The sequence below is a fragment of the Coregonus clupeaformis genome, chromosome 35, assembly GCF_020615455.1.
Source record: "Coregonus clupeaformis isolate EN_2021a chromosome 35, ASM2061545v1, whole genome shotgun sequence".
Lineage (NCBI taxonomy): Eukaryota > Metazoa > Chordata > Actinopteri > Salmoniformes > Salmonidae > Coregonus > Coregonus clupeaformis.
In genome coordinates this window covers 12,211,590-12,228,016 of record NC_059226.1, presented here as the reverse complement: position 1 = coordinate 12,228,016, position 16,427 = coordinate 12,211,590, and the positions used below count along the sequence as shown (strand labels likewise).

General features: G+C 40.6%; 1 protein-coding gene across 2 annotated transcripts in view; it reads right to left on the bottom strand.

Annotated features, from left to right (window-relative positions):
- The window catches only part of xpo6 (exportin 6), a 73,241-nt gene that overhangs the window by 13,557 nt on the left and 43,257 nt on the right, over positions 1-16,427 (bottom strand). For both annotated transcript variants that reach the window (XM_041862472.1, XM_041862473.1), the window contains 7 exons: positions 14,917-15,043; positions 14,505-14,614; positions 13,958-14,066; positions 13,664-13,756; positions 13,247-13,316; positions 2,098-2,257; positions 1,552-1,644 (listed from right to left, as the gene is read on the bottom strand). In XM_041862472.1, the coding sequence (XP_041718406.1) occupies positions 1,552-1,644; positions 2,098-2,257; positions 13,247-13,316; positions 13,664-13,756; positions 13,958-14,066; positions 14,505-14,614; positions 14,917-15,043 (762 nt within the window). The remainder of the gene's footprint in view (positions 1-1,551; positions 1,645-2,097; positions 2,258-13,246; positions 13,317-13,663; positions 13,757-13,957; positions 14,067-14,504; positions 14,615-14,916; positions 15,044-16,427) is intronic.

Sequence of the window (16,427 nt, the reverse complement as noted above, 5' to 3'; positions counted from 1 at the left end):
AAACATGTGAATTCTGAAGTTACGTCTATAGACAAGGGTAAAAGACAGCAATTTCTGACGAATACACTTCATATCTACAGTGCCTTCAGAAAGTATTCATAGCCCTTGACTTATTCCACATTTTGTTGTGTAAGAGCCTGAATTCAAAATGGATTAATTAGATTTTTTTCTCATTCATCTACACACAATACCCCATAATGACAAATTGAAAACAGTTTTTTTTTGTTGAAATGTTGGCAAATTTATAGAAAATTAAATACAGAAATATCTCATTTACATAAGAATTCAAACCAGAGTCAATACATGTTAGAATCACCTTTGGAAGTGATTACAGCTGTGAGTCTTTCTGGGTAAGTCTCTAAGAGCTTTGCACACCTGGATTGTACAATATTTGCACATTATTCTTTTAAAAATCTTCAAGCTCTGTCAAGTTGGTTGTTGATCATTGCTAGACAGCCATTTTCAAGTCATACCATAGATTTTCAAGCCGATTTAAGTCAAAACTGTAGCTAAGCCACTCAGGAACATTCAATGTCGTCTTGGTAAGCAACTCCAGCGTATATTTGGCCTTGTATTTTAGGTTATTGAAAGGTGAATTTGTCTCCCAGTGTCTGTTGGAAAGCAGACTGAACCAAGTATTCCTCTATTCCGTTTATTTGCTCCAAACATAACACTTTCTATTCAGGACAAAGTTAATTTCTTTGCCACATTTTTTGCCATTATACTTTAGTGCCTTATTACAAACCGGATGCATGTTTTGGAATATTTCTATTCTGTACAGGCTTCCTCCTTTTAACTCTATTGTGGAGTAACTACAATGTTGTTGAATCATCCTCAGTTTTTTCTATCACAGTCATTACTGTTTTAAAGTCACCATTGGCCTCATGGTGAAATCCCTGAGCGGTTTCCTTCCTCTCCGGCAACTGAGTTAGGAAGGACGCCTGTATCTTTGTAGTGACTGGGTGTATTGATACACCATCCAAAGTGTAATTAATAACTTCACCATGCTCAAAGGGATATTCAATGTCTGCTTTTTATTTTATTTTTACCCATCTACCAATAGGTGTCCTTCTTTGCGAGGCATTGGAAAACCACCCTGGTCTTTGTGGTTGAATCTGTGTTTGAAATTCACTGCTCGACTGAGGGACCTTACAGATAATTGTATGTGTGGGGTACAGAGATGAGGTAGTAATTCCAACTCATGTTAAAAACTATTATTTCACACAGAGTGAGTACATGCAACTTCTTATGTGACTCGTTAAGCAAATTTGTAGTCCTGAACTTGCAGTATTTAGGCTTGCCATAACAAAGGGGTTAAATACTTATTGACTCAAGACATTTCATCTTTTCATTTTTAATTAATAAAAAAAAATAATCTAAAAACATAATTCCACTTTGACATGATGGGGTATTATGTGTAGGCCAGTGACACAAAATCTAAATTTTATCAATTTTAAATTCAGGCTGTAACAACAAAATGTGGAAAAGTCAAGGGATGTGAATACTTTCTGAAGGCACTGTAGACAGTGGCAGTAAACGGTTGACACTCACACGTCGATGAGGTCAGGCTTGAGCACAGATGGCACGGCAGTCTCCAAGTCATACAGGCTGATCTGAGAGCCATAGCATGTGACCTCCACCAATCTATAAACACAAGTGCAGAGACACTAAACAATGATGCAATCTGAATTATTTATTTCCTTATCAAAATTCTCACCTGTAATACAAGAAGACAGGATTGGGGTAAATTAGATTTCAATTCAGGAAGTACTACATTGTCAATTCCAAATCAAGACTTATAAAATTGTCTTGCCACTTTTCAATAATTCACTTGGAATAATTAAATCTCAAGTGTAAGTGGTCACTCAGGAAAATGCATAATTTCATTTTGGCCAAAAGCTCTTTTCTCTTTCTTCTTCACATATTGGAGGCCACCAAAGGGATAGGCGCTAGGAACCAAAACGAAGGTAAACACTGATGTTTGACAGAAGCAAGGGGGTCAACTCCATTTTAATTAAGCCAATTCAGGAAGTAAACTGAAATTTAAATGGAAGTGACCACAACCATGGACTGAAGGAAGCAGTGTGGCACACTAACCTCTCCACCACCGCTAGCGCATCGTTGAAGCGTGCGGCGAAAACGTCCCCAATGAAATACCCAGCCAGCCTCCCGACAGCCTGAAGTAGGGAGCTGAGGTCCCTGAGAGCGCAGTGCAGCCTCCGACAATCATGCTCTGCTGTGATGTTCAGTCTCCGACCTGCCACAAATAAAGAGTAGAGATGAGGATAAGCACATGCTCAATTTCATGAAATAACCTTTTAAATGAGCAAAAAAATAATAACTGTCCATTGCATGCTTTTCAGAAGACTCTTTCAGTACTGAAAGTGTATTTTTAAGTGCTTTTTACTGCACTTTTGGTTTCATGTCTGAAAATGAAAGGCAAACAACCCCTAGCCCCTGCCCCCTGAGAGCACTGGTTAGGTGTTAGCAAAATGGCCCAGCCTATGAGAGCTACTACCATATCACTTAGACCTATCCAATTCCTTAAAATATACACCTGTAGCAATGAGATAGGCATTAAAAGTTGTTTCTGAATACCACGATTATGATTTTATCCTACAGATCAATAAAACCTATTCCACATTTTTTACATGTAAAATATTTGTTTCCAAAAAAACTTTCAAATAATCTTGATTGTGTACATCTTCAACCAGCTAATACTTGGTGGAAGCACCTTTTGTAGCTAGCCAGCTGTGAATAATTTTGAATAAGATTCTACCAACTGCACAACTCTTTACCAGTTTATTAGGTACATCACCCGTTCACGAAAATGGTTAGCTCCTACAGACAGTGAGTCACGTAGCTTGCGATATAAAGCAGGCAGACAGGCATCGAGGCATTCAGTTACCGTTCGATTGAACGTTAAAATGGCCAAAACGAGTGACCTAAGCGACTTGGAGCGTGGTATGATCATCTGTGCCAGGCGCGCCGGTTCAAGTATCTCAGAAATGGCCGGCCTCCTGGGCTTTTCACGCACAAGTGTCTAGGGTTTACAGAGAATGGTGCGACAAACAAAAAACATCCAGTTAGCGGCAGTCCTGTGGGCGAAAACAGTTTGTTGATGAGAGGTCGAAGGAGAATGGCAAGAATCGTACAAGCTAACAGGTGGGCCACACACAGGTAAATAACGGCGCAGTACAACAGTGGTGTGCAGAATGGCATCTCGGAACGCAAAACTCGTCGGTCCTCGTCACAGATTGGCTATTGCAGCAGATGACCACACCGGGTTCCACACTTATCAGCTAAAAACAAGAAGAAGCAGCTCCAGTGGGCACGCGATCACCAACACTGGACAATTGAGGAGTGGAAAAACATTGCCTGGTCCGACGAATCCTGGTTCCTGTTGCTGATGGCAGAGTCAGGATTTGGCGTAAGCAGTGTGAGTCCATGGCCCCATCCTGCCTGGTGTCAACGGTACAGGCTGATGGCGGTAGTGTTATTTATTTATATTTTATTACATTTTATTTAATCAGGGGAGACCAATTGAGATCAGGGTCTCATTTTCAATAGTGCCCTGAGACCATAAAGTAAAATATAAAAAAACTATATAACACACAATAACAATGTAATGGTGTGGGGAATGTGTTCCTGGCACATGTTAGGTCCCTTCATACCAATTGAGCAACGTTTGAACGCAACACCTGGTAGAATCCATGACCCGAAGAATTCAGGCTCTTCTGGAGGCAAAAGGGGGTCCGACCCAGTACTAGATGGCCACTGAGTGTATATCCATTGCCCAAGTGCAGTACATTTGGTTGGGAATCATTGATGGATAGCAATATTCAAACCTGGTCTCTGATTATGAAGCAAATTTTAGTCAGGAATGAGAATGGACCACTCAGCATCTCTTCAAAAGCCTTTCTGACAAATTATTCTGGTGTGTCTATGGCATTCATTCTTTTGAAAACCTAGTCTTCCGTTTCCATATTTTGTAGAGTTGTTGGGTATGCTAGTTTCAAGTGCTAGTTATCAAGTGTGGCCGACAGTCTGCGATGTAGAATAATAAAGAACTCTAAGGGAAGAAGAAAGGCGGAGCTGTATGTTTCATGATTAACTACCCATGGTGTGATTGTGTTAACGTACAGGAACTCAAGTCCTTTTGTTCACCCGACCTAGAATACCTTGTTAGATACTACTGCACTGTTGGAGCTAGGAACACAAGCATTTCGCAACAACCGCAATAACATCTGCTAAATATGTGTATGTGACCAATACAATTTGAGTTGATTTTTGATTTGATATTTACTGAAGTCGAAAATGATTTAGGCCGGTAAAGTCAAACGTCACAACACGTTCTAAACTGCTCTGGTGAAAAACACTTTTTGCCTCGTCTCCATTCGTTAGGCTGCTGGCTAACTTTATGTTTGCTACCACCAAAAAACAAAATAATAATAAAGATTGCCCATTATTTCATTTTTGTAAGAACCCAAAAAACTGAGGCAGTGGGAGAACCTATTCAAGAAAGTAAATACATTTTTAAATGTAAAAAAAGTATGTATTATTACCAAGCTAGCTAGCTGGCTACAATAGGCACCTTTGTAGGCTAACTCAACTAAGCTACTAGCTAACTTTACACACTGTTTAGCTAGAAAAGTAAATTAAATGTATCAGCTAGCTAACTTCCTATTAGCTAGCTATCTTGATGTAATTCATTGTAATTAAAAACAGTCTTCAAATGCATTTGTAAATAACAGCCATGGAAAAGCGTGAAATTGCAGCTTCTGCTGTCAGTAAAAGGAGAGCATAGGCTACTGCATAGGGCAGGCAATTTAATGGGAGGACATTATGAAAATATTCTCCAGTTACAGTCCCTAAAGGGGAAAACTTTGAGGACAAAGAGACAACAGCAACATAATATTCAGAGCCATCTAATTTGAGTATAATGAAGCCTGTGTCTTTGTGATGTTTTCTGTCATCAGATATAGAAAGCTGTGAAAGCCTGTTTGCAAATGAAGAGAGCACTCCTAATGAATGTCGCAAGAGACTAATGGTATATCTTATATCAAATCAAATGTATTGGTCACATACACATGGTTAGCAGATGTTACTGCGAGTGTAGCAAAATGCTTGTGCTTCTAGTTCCGACAGTGCAGTAATATCTAGAAAGTAATATCTAACAGTTCCACAACAAATATCTAATACACACAAAACTAAGTAGAGGAATGGAATAAGAATATATACATATATGGATGAGCAATGTCATTGGGTTATACAGTGCCTTCAGAAAGTACTCATACCCATTGACATATTCCACATTCTGTTGTTACAGTCCAAATTCAAAATGGATTAAATATGTTTTGCCCATTCACCCTCTGAATGGCACACACACACAATCCATGTCTCAATTATTTCAAGGCTTAAAATTCCTTCTTTAAATCGATCTCTTTCCCTTCCTCTACACTGATTGAAGTGGATTTAACAAGTGACATTAAGGGATCATAGTTTTCACCTGGTCAGTCTATGTCATGGAAAAGAGCAGGTGTTCCTAATGTTTTATACACAATGTATTTAGGCTTGCCATAACAAAGGAGTTGAATACTTACAGTGAGGGAAAAAAGTATTTGATCCCCTGCTGATTTTTTACATTTGCCCACTGACAAAGAAATGATCAGTCTATAATTTTAATGGTAGGTTTATTTGAACAGTGAGAGACAGAATAACAACAAACAAATCCAGAAAAACGCATGTCAAAAATGTTATAAATTGATTTGCATTTTAATGAGGGAAATAAGTATTTGACCCCCTCTCAATCAGAAAGATTTCTGGCTCCCAGGTGTCTTTTATACAGGTAACGAGCTGAGATTAGGAGCACACTCTTAAAGGGAGTGCTCCTAATCTCAGCTTGTTACCTGTATAAAAAGACACCTGTCCACAGAAGCAATCAATCAATCAATCAGATTCCAAACTCTCCACCATGGCCAATACCAAAGAGCTCTCCAAGGATGTCAGGGACAAGATTGTAGACCTACACAAGGCTGGAATGGGCTACAAGACCATCGCCAAGCAGCTTGGTGAGAAGGTGACAACAGTTGGTGCGATTATTCGCAAATGGAAGAAACACAAAAGAACTGTCAATCTCCCTCGGCCTGGGGCTCCATGCAAGACCTCACCTCGTGGAGTTGCAATGATCATGAGAACGGTGAGGAATCAGCCCAGAACTACACGGGAGGAACTTGTCAATGATCTCAAGGCAGCTGTGACCATAGTCACCAAGAAAACAATTGGTAACACACTACACCGTGAAGGACTGAAATCCTGCAGCACCCGCAAGGTCCCCCTGCTCAAGAAAGCACATATACAGGCCCGTCTGAAGTTTGCCAGTGAACATCTGAATGATTCAGAGGAGAACTGGGTGAAAGTGTTGTGGTCAGATGAGACCAAAATCGAGCTCTTTGGCATCAACTCAACTCGCCGTGTTTGGAGGAGGAAGAATGTTGCCTATGACCCCAAGAACACCATCCCCACCGTCAAACATGGAGGTGTAAACATTATGCTTTGGGGGTGTTTTTCTGCTAAGGGGACAGGACAACATCACCGCATCAAAGGGTCGATGGACGGGGCCATGTACCGTCAAATCTTGGGTGAGAACCTCCTTCCCTCAGCCAGGGCATTGAAAATGGGTTGTGGATGGGTATTCCAGCATGACAATGACCCAAAACACACGGCCAAGGCAACAAAGGAGTGGCTCAAGAAGAAGCACATTAAGGTCCTGGAGTGGCCTAGCCAGTCTCCAGACCTTAATCCCATAGAAAATCTGTGGAGGGAGCTGAAGGTTCGAGTTGCCAAACGTCAGCCTCGAAACCTTAATGACTTGGAGAAGATCTGCAAAGAGGAGTGGGACAAAATCCCTCCTGAGATGTCTGCAAACCTGGTGGCCAACTACAAGAAACGTCTGACCTCTGTGAAGGGTTTTGCCACCAAGTATTAAGTCATGTTTTGCAGAGGGGTCAAATACTTATTTCCCTCATTAAAATGCAAATAAATGTATAACATTTTTTACATCTGTTTTTCTGGATTTTGTTGTTGTTATTCTGTCTCTCACTGTTCAAATAAACCTAACATTACAATTATAGACTGATCATGTCTTTGTCAGTGGGCAAACGTACAAAATCAGCAGGGGATCAAATACTTTTTTCCCTCACTGTATAGACAAGACATTTCAGCTTTACATTTTTAATCAATTTATAAACATTTTCTAAAAACAATTCCACTTTGACATTATGGGGTATTGTGTGCAGGCCAGTGAAACAAATCTCAATTTAATCCATTTTAAATTCAGGCTGTGAAACAAAATGTGGAAAAAGTCAGGGGGTGTAAATATTTTCTGAAGGCACTGTATGTGTTGGCCTACCTAAGTTAGCAAATGTACACAAAAAGACAGTTAAACATCACACACAATGTATAAAACCAATAAAATTGGAGCAGGCCAACCCTCCTGGAGGTCTGCTGGGTGTGCTGGGTTCTGTTTCAGTCCAGCAATAACACACCTGATTCAACTTATTAAACCTCAAGTGTCATATTGCTGTACTGGAATAGTAGTCTGCTCACCCAGTAGATCAGGGATCAGTGGAGCAAGGTTGGCCACCGCTGGTATCGAGTTTATTTTTGCAGCTTATCATATGGCATGCATTGGCAATGCAAATAACATTTAATGTCACATGTGCCGAATTCAAGGGTTGTAGTCTTTACCGTGAAATGCTTGCTTACGAGCAATGTTCCGTTACATTTTTTGGGGCACTGAGCAGATTTTAGGTCTTGCGAGCGGAAACTTGAACATTGTGAGACTTTTGGGCAACTTCCGGCGCGCGTTTACAGTGAACACTGAGGCTGTACCCTTACAGTTTTACACAGTAGCCAATAGGCTATTGTAGCTATTTGAGCATAATGTAGGCCTACCAACAAAACCAATGGAGCTAATCCTATAACATTTTCACATGGAAATAGCTTAGGATTTCTATGAGATAGCCTACAGTATCCTTTATGGTGTTCAATGCAGGCCTATATTGCATGAGAATTTTAAAGACGTTTTTTCATTATGAAGGGCATTAATTATTTTTTACTTGGTCTGTAACAACATGGGCCAAATAGGCGACTGTAAATTGCATTGTGTTGTATGATACAAGAAACCACTTTACAAAATAAAATGAATGATTACTACCATACAGATAATTAGACCATGTAGGCTTCTCTTCTGCCTATTGGCTTATTTGCATATTCAAGCATATCTCAAAATACAACACTGCCCCTTTAATTAAGACATAAGCTTTTTACCTGACTGGCTTTTCAAAGACAGCTTGAAATGTAGCCTACACGTTTTGTGCTCTTGTAGGAAGCAGTAACTCCCCATTGCTGACCTATACTATTTCTGGGCTAATAAATCGCTAACTAGCAAAGAATATCAACAAATGTGCACACACACGGATCTGAAAAGCGCTATCACTTGAGGGTGATTGAAAGTCTGCTCGTGGGCTACCCTTGCCAATAGAATTCTACTCCGTTGCGCTCTGGCTCTGCCTACAACAAAATCACAGACACAATCTTGAAAAGTTAGATTATTTTTTTGTTTGTTGCATTGAAAAGGGGCTGAAAAAACGTTGATCTACAGTGGGGAAAAAAAGTATTTAGTCAGCCACCAATTGTACAAGTTCTCCCACTTAAAAAAATGAGAGAGGCCTGTAATTTTCATCATAGGTACACGTCAACTATGACAGACAAAATGAGAAAAAATAATCCAGAAAATCACATTGTAGGATTTCTAATGAATTTATTTGCAAATGATGGTGGAAAATAAGTATTTGGTCAATAACAAAAGTTTCTCAATACTTTGTTATATACCCTTTGTTGGCAATGACACAGGTCAAACGTTTTCTGTAAGTCTTTACAAGGTTTTCACACACTGTTGCTGGTATTTTGACCCATTCCTTCATGCAGATCTCCTCTAGAGCAGTGATGTTTTGGGGCTGTCGCTGGGCAACACAGACTTTCAACTCCCTCCAAAGATTTTCTATGGGGTTGAGATCTGGAGACTGGCTAGGCCACTCCAGGACCTTGAAATGCTTCTTACGAAGCCACTCCTTCGTTGCCCGGGCGGTGTGTTTGGGATCATTGTCATGCTGAAAGACCCAGCCACGTTTCATCTTCAATGCCCTTGCTGATGGAAGGAGGTTTTCACTCAAAATCTCACGATACATGGCCCCATTCATTCTTTCCTTTACACAGATCAGTCGTCCTGGTCCCTTTGCAGAAAAACAGCCCCAAAGCATGATGTTTCCACCCCCATGCTTCACAGTAGGTATGGTGTTCTTTGGATGCAGCTCAGCATTCTTTGTCCTCCAAACACGACGAGTTAAGTTTTTACCAAAAAGTTATATTTTGGTTTCATCTGACCATATGACATTCTCCCAATCCTCTTCTGGATCATCCAAATGCACTCTAGCAAACTTCAGATGGGCCTGGACATGTACTGGCTTAAGCAGGGGGACACGTCTGGCACTGCAGGATTTGAGTCCCTGGCGGCGTAGTGTGTTACTGATGGTAGGCTTTGTTACTTTGGTCCCAGCTCTCTGCAGGTCATTCACTAGGTCCCCCGTGTGGTTCTGGGATTTTTGCTCACCGTTCTTGTGATCATTTTGACCCCACGGGGTGAGATCTTGAGTGGAGCCCCAGATCGAGGGAGATTATCAGTGGTCTTGTATGTCTTCCATTTCCTAATAATTGCTCCCACAGTTGATTTCTTCAAACCAAGCTGCTTACCTATTGCAGATTCAGTCTTCCCAGCCTGGTGCAGGTCTACAATTTTGTTTCTGGTGTCCCTTTGACAGCTCTTTGGTCTTGGCCATAGTGGAGTTTGGAGTGTGACTGTTTGAGGTTGTGGACAGGTGTCTTTTATACTGATAACAAGTTCAAACAGGTGCCATTAATACAGGTAACGAGTGGAGGACAGAGGAGCCTCTTAAAGAAGAAGTTACAGGTCAGTGAGAGCCAGAAATCTTGCTTGTTTGTAGGTGACCAAATACTTATTTTCCACTATAATTTGCAAATAAATTCATAAAAAATCCTACAATGTGATTTTCTGGAGAAAAAAAATCTCAATTTGTCTGTCATAGTTGACGTGTACCTATGATGAAAATTACAGGTCTCTCATATTTTTAAGTGGGAGAACTTGCACAATTGGTGGCTGACTAAAAACTTTTTTTCCCCACTGTATATAGTGCAAACTAATGGGGCATTTCTGCGCGGCATGGCATTTCTTCTGCGTTCTGTGCGAGGCCGCGCACGTGCGCAGCTTAAAAGGGAACATTGCTTACGAGCCCTTCCCAACGACTCAGAGTTTAAAAATTATAATAGAAAGAAAAATAGTAACACGAGGAATAAAATACACAAGAATGGAGCCATATACAGGGAGTACCGGTACCAGATCAATGTACAGGGTTACGATGTAATTAAGGTAGATACAGTGCATTCGGAAAGTATTCAGACCCCTTGACTTTTTCTGCATTTTGTTACGTTAGCCGTATTTTAAAATGGTTTTAAATTATTTGTTTTCGTCATCAATCTACACACAATACCCCATAATGACAAAGTGAACAGGTTTTTAGAATTGATAAAAAAACAAAAATACCTTATTTAAGTAAGTATTCAGACCCTTTGCTATGAGACTCGAAATTGAAATTCATGTTTCCATTGATCATCCTTGAGATGTTTCTACAACTTGATTGGAGTCCATCTGTGGTAAATTCAATTGATTGGACTTGATTTGGTAAGGCAAACGTCTGGAGGAAACCTGGCACCATCCCTACGGTGAAGCATGGTGGTGGCAGCATCATGCTGTGGGGATGTTTTTCAGCGGCAGGGACTGGGAGACTAGTCAGGATGGAGGGAAAGATGAACGGAGCAAAGTACAGAGAGATTCTTGATGAAAACCTGCTCCAGAGTGCTCAGGACCTCAGACTGTGGTGTAGGTTCACCTTCCAACAGGACAACGACCCTAAGCACACAGCCAACACAACGCTGGAGTGGACTCAGGACAAGTCTCTGAATATCCTTGAGTGGCATAGCCAGAGCCCGGACTTGAACCCGATCGAACATCTCTGGAGAGACCTGAAAATAGCTGTGCAGCGACGCTCCCCATCAAACCTGACAGAGCTTGAGAGGATCTGCAGAGAAGAATGGGAGAAACTCCCCAAATACAGGTGTGCCAAGCTTGTAGCGCCATACCAAAGAAGACTCGAGGCTGTAACCGCTGCCAAAGGTGCTACAACAAAGTACTAAGTAAAAGGTCTGAATACTTATGTAAATGTGATATTTCAGTTTTATATTTTTAATACATTTGCAAAATTTAAAAAACCTGTTTTTGCTATGTCATTATGGGGTATTGCGTGTAGATTGAGGGAAAAAACCCCAATTTAATAAATTTTAGAATAAGGCTGTAACGTAACAAAATGTGGAAAAAGTCAAGGGGTCTGAATACTTTAAGAATGCACTGTATATATAGACTACCAGTCAGAATTTTGGACACTTACTCATTCAAGGGTTTTTCTTTATTTTTACATTGTAGAATAATGGTGAAGACATCAAAACTATGAAATAACACATATGGAATCATGTAATAACCAAAAAGTGTTAAACAAATCAAAAAACATTTTATATTTGAGGTTCTTCAAATAACCACCTTGATGACAGCTTTGCACACTCTTGGCATTCTCGCAACCAGCTTCATTAGGTAGTCACCTGGAATGCATTTCAATTAACAGGTGTGCTTTCTTAAAAGTTAATTTGTGGAATTTCTTTCCTTCTTAATGAGTTTGAGCCAATCAGTTGCGTTGTGACAAGGTAGGGGCGTTTACAGAAGATAGCCCTATTTGGTAAAAGACCAAGTCCATATTATGGCAAGAACAGCTCAAGTAAGCAAAGAGAAACGATAGTCCATCATTACTTTAAGACAAGGTCAGTCAATACGGAACATTTCAAGAACTTTGGAAGTTTCTTCAAGTGCAGTCGCAAAAAGCATCAAGTGCTATGATGAAACAGGCTCTCATGAGGACCGCCACAGGAATGGAAGACCCAGAGTTACCTCTGCTGCAGAGGATAAGTTCATTAGAGTTACCAGCCTCAGAAATTGCAGCCCAAATAAATGTTTAACAGAGTTCAAGTCACAGACACATCTCAACATCAACTGTTCAGAGGGGACTGTGTGAATCAGGCCTTCGTGGTCAAATCACTGCAAAGAAACCACTACTAAAGGACACCAATAATAAGAAGAGACCTGCTTGGGCCAAGGAACACGAGCAATGGACATTAGACCAGTGGAAATTTGTCCTTTGGTCTGGAGTCCAAATGTGAGATTTTTGGTTCCAACTGTCGTGTCTTTGTGAGACGCGGTGTGGGTGAACGTATGATCTCCGCATGTGTATTTCCCACCTTAAAGCATGGAGGAGGAGGTGTTATGTTGTGGGGGTGCTTTGCTGGTGACACTGTCTGTGATTTATTTAGAATTGAAGGCACACTTAACTAGCATGGCTACCACATCATTCTGCAGCGATACGCCATCCCATCATTTATTTTTGAACAGGACAATGACCCAAAACACCTCCAGGTTGTGTAAGGGCTATTTTACTAAGGAGAGTGATGGAGTGCTGCATCAGATGGCCTGGCCTCCACAATCACCTGACCTCAACCCAATTGAGATGGTTTGGGATGAGTCGGACGGCAGAGTGAAGGAAAGCAGCCAACAAGTGCACAGCATATGTGGTAACTCCTTCAGGACTGTTGGAAAAGCATTCCAGGTGAAGCTGGTTGAGAATGCCAAGAGTGTGCAAAGCTGTCATCAAGGCAAAAGGTGGCTATTTGAAGAATTTCACATTTCAAATATATATATATATATATATTTTTTTAATTAGTTACTACATGATTCCATATGTTATTTCATAGTTTTAAAGTCTTCACTATTATTCTACAATGTAAAAAATAGTACAAATATAGAAAAACCCTTGAATGAGTAGGTGTGTCCAAACTTTTGACGGGTATGTATATATTCTTTTTTCCCCCTCACTGTATTGCTGAGGAGAGCTCACAAGTAAGCTTTTCATTGTACCGTTAACACCCTCTGTATTCTGTGCATATGATTAATAAACTTTGATTTTATTTGGATAAGGCCATGTTGTCTCATGCAAAAATGTTCACTCACTTGTTCCTGAAGTGACGATGAACTGCTGCAAACCCAGGTACACATCCAAGTCTTCTTGGAGGACAGGGAACTGAGAGAGAGATAAATGGTTAAGGAGTCAGGGGTTTAAGAAATAGTTAACTCCAAAATCAATGTTAGTCAAACGTTTTGTCTTGAAGATCAATGTTAGTCAGACGTTTTGTCTTGAAGATAAAAGGATGATAAGATAATGTCATGTTGTCATAAAGCACATCACATTAAACTAATGCAGGGTGAAAGGTGATATGTGCACAAGACAAAAAAAGGCCTGCACATTCAATGCGTATAATACCACCTTTAGAATCATCAACATTTTAATCATTAGGAGCATTACAATGTGTTGACCTTTTTGGTCTTTCCCAGGAATATAAAATGAGAAGAAACAAGGAGAACACTCACCAACGTGGCGAAGGCATGGGACGGTAGCAGCTCCATCACCTTGGCAACAACCTCCAGACTCTGCCGTAAGTACCGCTGCCAATCAGTCTGTTGCTATGATAAGCACAAAGAGTGAAACTATTGATACAGGTGGAGGCAAAACAAGCAGTCTGTGTGTGTGTATACACTGTTGTAATATATGTGATATAATGGGGACAACAAAATGTTCCTTTAACACACTAGGCAATAAAGGTGCGGACCAACATGACTCTCAGCAATACTGACGAAAGCAGTGCGAGAAGTAAAGCCTCTTACATCATCATCCAGGGTCTCATCATCCAGCTCCTCTAATTGGGCCTGGTTATATCGGAACTGGATTCGGTTGAGAACCTCTCTTAATAGCAGCACCAAAGCATCCTTATACCTGTAGAACCGCACAAGCGGACAGATTAGCGGCCAATAGAAGAAGCAGCACCATACAATAGGCTAGTAACTTTCTAACGACAGAACCATATTAAAAACATTATAGCAACTCTGGCCCTCAAGAGTTACTGGGTGTGCAGGCTTTCGTTTAAGCCCTTCAGTAAGACAGATACCGCTAATAATAATATCCCAGACTGAATACTATGATAAGTTGATTACTTGAATCGGGTGTGTTGATCAAGTGGCGGGCTGGGAGAAAAGTCTGCACAACCAGTAGCTCTCCAAGATCAAAGTTGGAGAACCTTGCATTACAGGCACTGAACCATAAACATTTCATGCATCAAAAGACATTCCTGATAGTACATCAACATTCCTTTGCTTTATATACATGTAGAGCCAGAGCAACACTGAAAATGACATTAAATCCATTCAGTTGTACCTGTTCAGCACACTGTCTCGGTCAGCCAGCCTACTTTTGATTTTAGTGGTTAAATAATCCAAGAAGATACTCCAGATGTCCAAACAGGCAAAATAGCCTTCGTGGTTGGGCTAGAACAATAGGACAGAAGAGCAGTCATTTTCTCTACAGTACATGACAGAGGTTTCTGATTCCTCAACAGTCATACTCTAGGTAATATTATTATGGAAGCCATCTTGGGCTGCTGCAGAGTTCTTTTTCTCTAATCGTTCCCCAACTGTGGTATACGATACTGTAGTACACACATACTTGAATAGTATCCAAGTATTTGGCCTCAATTAATTTCCATATAATATTTTAGTGTCAGCTGCCCCTGTGAGCAGTGTAAAGGCAAATGTAGAAAGTAAACAAAATGGCTGAAAGGATATGCTACCTGATTGAAAGTGTACTTGAAAAGCAGGGCTAAAAACTCCACCACAGGAAACTGAGCGTTGGACTCGATCCGCCGAAGGTGCACGCTGACGAACAGGCGCAGAAAGTCGGTGAACTTCTCTACATAACTGCAGACAGAGAGGGAGAGAGTGCCACACATATCTTTGCATTAGAGCCAAACCGATCGATTGGTTGACTGATATTGGCCTGTTACCGATCATACCTGCCTTTACAATGGATGGAGAAAAACACTCATGCTATTCTGAGCAGTTCAGATGTTTAAGTGATATTACAGAGGTTTTGTATAATTTCAGCCAGTAGTTGTGTACAACGCAAGATGTGGGTCGTTCCATGACTAGAATGCCTTTTTCATCTTCTTGTGGAAATGTTTCTAAAACACTGAGTTTTCATAAAAAATAAGTATCTGAGAGCTTACTCTGGAAATGTACTTGTAGAGTATATTGTTTAACAGGTCTAAACATGAACTAAATCTAAAACGCTACTTTTGAGATATTTACGTTAACATGTTTAATTATCCATAAATTAATGTAAAGAAATGCTATCCTTTATCCCTCTTGCATTCTTAACCCTCTTGCTTCAGAGCGTGCGTTTACTAGGCCTACATGACAGGAACGAGTGTGCAGATCTTGTGCACTACACTAGGCCTAAATGATGCCAGGTTAGAATGTAAGGATTCTGTGACTTACTCCCCTGGGAATCGGAGAGGACTGCAGATAATATATTATACATGTATGAGCCATACATTGACACGTCAAGTCCAAAATGTACGGTTTAAAAAAAGACCAATGTAGTTTCCAAGATCCCGTCTAGCCTCTTTAGCTTAATCAAGTTTAATTTTCAAATGATAGGATTTGAATGGTGATTCCATCTTTGTGGGGCTGTATTTCCTTTGGACCTCAATATGAGCAGAAAACTGTTCCATGGTTGAAAAACGGTTGTGTCGGCAGACATATTGGAATTAGTGTATTTCGCACCACAAAAAATATGTATATACAGTGAGCCCCCACTGACAAAGACGTGATCAGTCTATCATTTTAATGGTAGGTTTATTTGAACAGTGAGAGACAGAATAACAACAACAAAATCCAGAAAAACGCATGTCAAAAATGTGATAAATTGATTTGCATTTTAATGAGGGAAATAAGTATTTGACCCCTCTGCAAAACACGACTTAGTAATTGGTGGCAAAACCCTTGTTGGCAATCACAGAGGTCAGACGTTTCTTGTAGTTGGCCACCAGGTTTGCACACATCTCAGGAGGGATTTTGTTCCACTCCTCTTTGCAGATCTTCTTCAAGTCATTAAGGTTTCGAGGCTGACGTTTGGCAACTCGAACCTTCAGCTCCATCCACAGATTTTATATGGGATTAAGGTCTGGAGACTGGCTAGGCCACTCCAGGACCTTAATGTGCTTCTTCTTGAGCCACTCCTTTGTTGCCTTGGCCGTGTGTTTTGGGTCATTGTCATGCTGGAATACCCATCCACGACCCG